The sequence below is a fragment of the Castor canadensis genome, chromosome 8 (assembly GCF_047511655.1).
Source record: "Castor canadensis chromosome 8, mCasCan1.hap1v2, whole genome shotgun sequence".
In the NCBI taxonomy this organism is placed as follows: domain Eukaryota; kingdom Metazoa; phylum Chordata; class Mammalia; order Rodentia; family Castoridae; genus Castor; species Castor canadensis.
In genome coordinates, this window is record NC_133393.1 from 57,184,837 (window position 1) to 57,190,836 (window position 6,000).

The 6,000-nt window shown below is 40.3% G+C and overlaps 1 protein-coding gene across 2 annotated transcripts in view; it reads left to right on the forward strand.

The window, feature by feature from the left end:
• Nucleotides 1–5,298, forward strand: part of Ipo8 (importin 8) — a 61,178-nt gene extending 55,880 nt beyond the window's left edge. For both annotated transcript variants that reach the window (XM_020178133.2, XM_074083023.1), the window contains 2 exons: nt 1,478–1,594; nt 3,217–5,298. In XM_020178133.2, the coding sequence (XP_020033722.1) occupies nt 1,478–1,594; nt 3,217–3,314 (215 nt within the window). In that variant the 3' untranslated portion in view covers nt 3,315–5,298. The remainder of the gene's footprint in view (nt 1–1,477; nt 1,595–3,216) is intronic.
• The last annotated feature ends 702 nt before the right edge of the window (nt 5,299–6,000 follow it).

Genomic DNA, 6,000 nt, shown 5'->3' on the forward strand with positions numbered 1-6,000 from the left:
GATATAAATTGAATCTTTCATAAACCAATGAAATATTTAGAGATTTGTTAAGTAAGTTTTTTTTTTTTGTCAAATAAGTTTTAATGGAAAAAATTCACTTATGTTTATTGTTTGTTTTATGGCTAGATAGTATTTTGTGGTTTTGCCATAATTTATTTCTACTATTGGACATTTAAGAATATTTCCAAATTTTTGTTATAAACAATATTAAAGTGAACATCCTTGTACATAAAGTATATTTACAAACAAGGTAATGCCAGTATAATATGTTGGTATTATTTAGCATTGCTACAAATGCGATCAATGAAGATAAAACCATCTACCATGTTTTTATTGAAATTTAGCAGCAATTAGAGACCAAGAGTACAGGGAATGATACTTCAAAGCATAGGAAAAATAAAACCCTAAATATGGAGATGGAAACATGAAGGTATGCTCATACTCCAGATATGGTGTGCATCCTAATCACCAGGAGCTATTAGGTGTTTCATGTCAACTCAGAATCCATACAGTATTTTATAAGTTCTCCCCAAGGGACAGTTGGGCAGCCAGCTTTGGATCAGCATGTAAGGAAGGGGCGAAGGAAGCCTCTGAAGCCTCTGTGAAGGAAGGAACTAGGACTGGACTGTAGCAGTCTTGAATTCTGGACCCCAGTGAAGTGTTGCTGAGTGATTTTTCTGGGGTGGAATTACGTTGGCATTGGCAGTTTACTGCAGGAGATTTGTCAGGTGGTGGTGTGCAAAAAAAGCTGAGGAGTCTAGATGTGGGAACAAGGCATTATGAGATTATGAATATAGGAGTCTCAGTCCTGGAGTAGAGCTTGGAATTTGGTGGAAAGAAGTATATAGGTAGAGGACATTAAGACAGAGGCAGAGGGTTGGATGTGAGGAGGGCATGCATAGGTGTCAAAGGGTTTTGTTTGGTTGCCTGGGAGTCTAATACAGAATTAGTGATGGAAATGGGGAGATACAGAGGACTTGGGAGGAAAATGTTAGATTTGGCTTTACTTGTGCTGAGTTTGAGGTGAAAATTTAGTTGGAAAAGTTCAGGAGGCAAAGGGAAGAATCGTACAAAAGGGTCAGATTTGGGTCCTTGGTGTAGGAGCAGTGCTGATGCTGCAGGGAGTATGAAAATTTCAGAGTTAAATGGTAACAGCTGAGTACAGGTGTTTCCAAGATCTGGTTTTTAGGGAACGTTCATAGTAGAACTCCAGGAAAAAAAAGATAGTAAGGGAGATAGAACTAGGCAAACTAGAGATTTGCAATGTCTAAACCTTCCTTCGATGTTCCACATAATTGGGTATAAGTGGGTTCTCCGAGATAAGCCGTTCTTAGGATAAGTTTCATCACCCTGTCTCTTACTGTCTGTGATAATTTCATGGTAATTTGCTCCTGCCTCTAGTGTTTGTCCTGAGATAATAACTGTCACTGGACTGTCTTATGTTTTTCTTTTCCTGCACACCCCTGAAATACAACAGCTGTGCAGAATCGGGATGCTGCCTGGTACCAGCTGCTGATGGCCCCTCTTAGTGAGGATCAGAAGAGAACCCTGCAGGAGGTGTACACATTGGCAGAGCACCGGAGGACAGTGGCAGGTCAGCCAGTCACCTCGACAGCTGAGAGCATTTCAGAGTGCTGATAGTCAACCTTATTCCATGAGCTAGGTGGCACTGAGACCCACCCTTCATGATAATGAGGAGTTGTTATTATTGTGTGGTTGTTCTGTTGCTGCTGTTTTGTTTTTGTTTTTGAGATGGTCTCACCATGTGTCCTGGCTGGCCTCAAACTGTCATTCCTTCTACCTGTACCACATGAGTGCTGGGATTATAGGTGTGCCCCACCACTCCTGGCCTGTATAGTGGTGATTTTTTGTTTTGTTTGTGATACTGGGGATTGAATACAGGACCTTGTTCATGCTAAGCAAGCACTTCACTACTGAGTTTTAGCCTCGGCCTTTTGTTTTTGTTTTAAATGTCAAGACAGGGTTTTGCTAAATTGCTCAGGCTGGCCTTGAACTTGCATCCTCTTGTCTCAGCCTCTTGAGTAGCTGCGATTACCAGCATGTGCCATCATGTCTGGCTTGGTTGTTCTTTTTAATTACTCATAACTTACCTCTGCAAAAACCTGTCAATTAATACGTGTTTATTAGTGACTTTTCCACTCACATCCTTATCCTAATTTGGAGCTAAAGGTAAGAAGTAGGGGTTGAGATGAGTCTTGCTGAGGGACACTTAATCAGCTGGATACACACCGAAACATGTCAGCATTCTCATGGGCCAGAAGCCCTTTGTGAACTCTCACAAGGGACTCGCATTACTTGAGATGGAATGCTTTGTTATTGAGCTGAGAAAATCAATTTATAGGGAGGGAAATTTTATGTGGGCTTATGGTTTCTGTGCATGGTTGCTTGGCTGTGTTGGGCCTGTGGTGAAGCCATAGCAAAGTGTGTGGTGGAGGAAACCTGCTCACTTCAAGGCAACTGGAAAACAAAGTGCTGGTGGCAGGGCAGGAGGAGGGGGACATAGTTCCAATTTCCTCTTCAAAGACATGCTCTCAATGAACTAACTTCCTCTAACTAGTCTCCTCTTCTTAAAGATTACACTACTTCCCCGTAGTGCCACAGGCTGGCAACCAGGCCTTTAGCATTTGGGTCTTTAGGGGACATTTAAGATCCAAACCATAACAAATGTTCTTCATTTATATTTGTTGGACTTTATGTCTTGGTTCCTCTTGTTGATTTTTAGTTTTTAAACTGAGAAATTATGTTATATTGAAATTATTATGGCCACTCAGATTATCAATGGAGAAGATTTTGTGATTGCAAAAATATTTTAGTAGGAAATGTGGTCTAGGCATTTAGAGTTTGAATTCTGGTTCTTCTGTGTAGATATAGATGGTCAGATTCTATATCAGCTTTTCTGCTACAAGAAGTCTGGGTGCCCTTTCAGCAGTAGAGAATGTGAAGCTACTGAAACCCAGATTTAAGACTTGTTTTCATTTCACTGATTTTTAGCAAACAGTTTTTGCTGAGAGTAAATAATTACTTATTAACATGGGTCTGTTAAAGGCTGACATTCAATTTGGCAGAGTAACTAGTACCATGAGTCACAGTTTTAAGTATATAAGGAATCTAGCTCTGTTAAGGTTATTTCTAACTTTGTTACCTTAAGTACTCTTCTCCCCCCTCCCCCTCCCCCCATTTCTTTTAAAATACTAGAGGCAAAGAAGAAGATTGAACAACAGGGAGGCATTACGTTTGAAAACAAAGGAGTTCTCTCTGCATTTAACTTTGGGACTGTGCCCAGCAACAACTGAAGGAAGGAACAGCAGCTGAGTAAATGTAATCACTGCATTTTATCTCATGAGGGACATGTGAGGGTCAAGGGGTGGACAAGGGAGCTGCTTTTTCAGGGTGGTCCTTCTGTTACCATCTGGCACAAGGCAGCACTTTTCCTGCTCTCCCTTCCTCTTCGACCTTTATTACCTTGATAAAGACTTTTCAACAGCTACTGTAATGTATGAGATTAAAGGAAAACAGAATCATTGCATTTAAAAGGACAAACCATCTACTTCAAAGGCTGACAGCCCAAGGTGGTTTTCAGAGGATTGGATCAAGCAACTCGCACGTCTCAGGTTTTTGCCATGCAGAAATCTATGGATTATGTGGATAACAGTGCCTTTTGTTGTACATGAATTATCAGAAAAAATTTTTTGGAGTGCATTGCAATTTTTTTTTTAAAGCATAAAACATATTTCTAGATATACTGTAAACTTGGTTGTGTGTTGACTTGTTCTGCATTTTCTCTGTGAATTTACTGTAACTTTTCTACAAGTCACTCTGGTTTCAGAAACATCATTGCTCCCTTTGACCACCTTGCCACTGGGGGCTTTCTTCAGGGGTTGTAAAATATGCACTGGCTCTGGTTTTTCATAAGACATTTTGTGGCTTTCCCTCTTCTATCATATTTTTCTGCCTTGAAAGGGGTGGTATTTCTTTTAAGATCAACAAGTGTGCATTTCCATTGCATTCATAACCTGGCAGGTTAAAGACCTAACAGTGTTTTGGGTTAGAGTGACTGCTCTGAGAAAGTAGGTAAGCAGGGGCTCTCAGGAGCTCAGTAGTCTCTGGAGTTAACAGCAAGTCTGAGCAGGTACTTAATTACTCAATGAAGTAATACTACTTAAAGCACACTGAACTTTTAGGAGAAAAGTGCTGCATAAGCACTCTGTCTTTCTGGTTGAGGCTTGCAGCTTCAGTAACTTATCATTCCATCTATTGGACCAGGGTCCAAAGCATTTTATAATGAGTTTGTTGTTGTTTGTTTTTTTTGAGACAGGGTCTCACTTATGTATCTAACCCAGACTGGCCTCAAATTCATGATCCCCCTGTCTCAGCTGGGATTACAGGTGTGGGCCATTGTGTCTAGATGATATTTTTTATTTAGCAAAAAGACCCAACAAATCTAACTTCTTGCTTTCCCATACATTGAATTTTCTCCTACCTAATTTATCTTAGTCTTTATTATAGTTCATTTTGGCTTCATAAATTTTCCAATGGTTGGGTATATTGGTCTGCTACATTCTAGGATGGGTAAGGATGTAAGATGGCCTACAGCTAACATTGCAAATGGAGGGTTTTCCTGAACTCTTCAAGACCAGAGCATGGATCATAGTGTTTTCTTTCAGCAAAATGAAAAGGTATCTTCAGGACCTAACATATTGCTGGATGTGATACAGGTTTTCCATTTTCATGAAATTCTACAGCTCAAATTTCCCATCAGTTTCCAGGTGCTTCCTGTATTACCATCCCTTATATATAACTTTTTTTTTCTTTTTAATTTTAGATTATTTAAGTAATTTTTACCAAAGTAGCTTGCAAAGCCATGAGTTTCAGAGTTAAATGACTATCTGGTTTTCCATCCCTCACTTCCTAATGCATCAAAGCTAAATCTTCCTCTAGCAGTTAGAAGAGAAGACAACAGTGGGGGAATTTTAGAGAATTTTGAAACTCTTTATTCTTCCCATGTTCCATATGGTTTAATTTTAACATAAATAATATGCCTTCACACTGGATTGTAAGAGGCATGTGGTTTTACAATTTTATTTTGTGATATATTGTCTTCTGCAGTATTAAAGGGAAAGAAATATTAATGTGCATCACCCTATCTTGTTTTTGAGCCAGGGTAGTTGTATGATTTTTGTTACTAGCAGTGCTAACCTGAATGTGATCTGGTTACCTTGGAAATGCAGGCACTTATATGAATGTACTGTAAAATAAAATGCAGACTGATTCCCAGGATTCTAAACTCTGCCGTGTGAAATCTTTTTTGAAATGTGGAGGTGCTTTGGACAGGTGATAAAAATTCATCAGCATGTTTTCCTGACTTCTGGGAACTGGAGCTAGGGGACTGTTAGTTTGGAGGGCCACAGGGACTCATCTATGCCAGCAGGTCTCATCAGGAATGGCTGAAGTATGGGGAGTTGTAGGGAGCAGAGCCCATCTCGTAAACCAGGGCATCAAAATGAAAGTGACAGAAACTCAACCCATCAGGACCTGGAAGGAATGGTAAAAGGTGACTGAAATTATCATTTAATAGAATGAACCACTTAAAGAGGCTCACAGTTTCAGAGGTTTTATTCTGAAAGTGAGGTTGTGGTGGAACAGAGCTTTTCACCTTAGGTGAACCAGGAAGCAGAGAAAAGAAGGGACCAGAGACCAGGTAGAAACTTCAGAAGCTGGTCCCTAGTGACCCACTTCCATCAGGTAGGCCCCATCTCTTAAAGGTTTCACTACCTCCCAAAATAGCACCAGCACCACCAGCTGGGGACCAGTTGTTCAACACAAGTGTGGGAGACATTGCATACTCAAACCATGTCAATGGGGGCAGCCTCTTAAGACTTGTCAAAGAATTTGGGATATATAGGAGTTAAGAGCAACTCAGGCAAGAGTAGTCTTATGGAGACTTGTTCCCAAAAGACTCCCCCCCTCCCCCACCCCCAA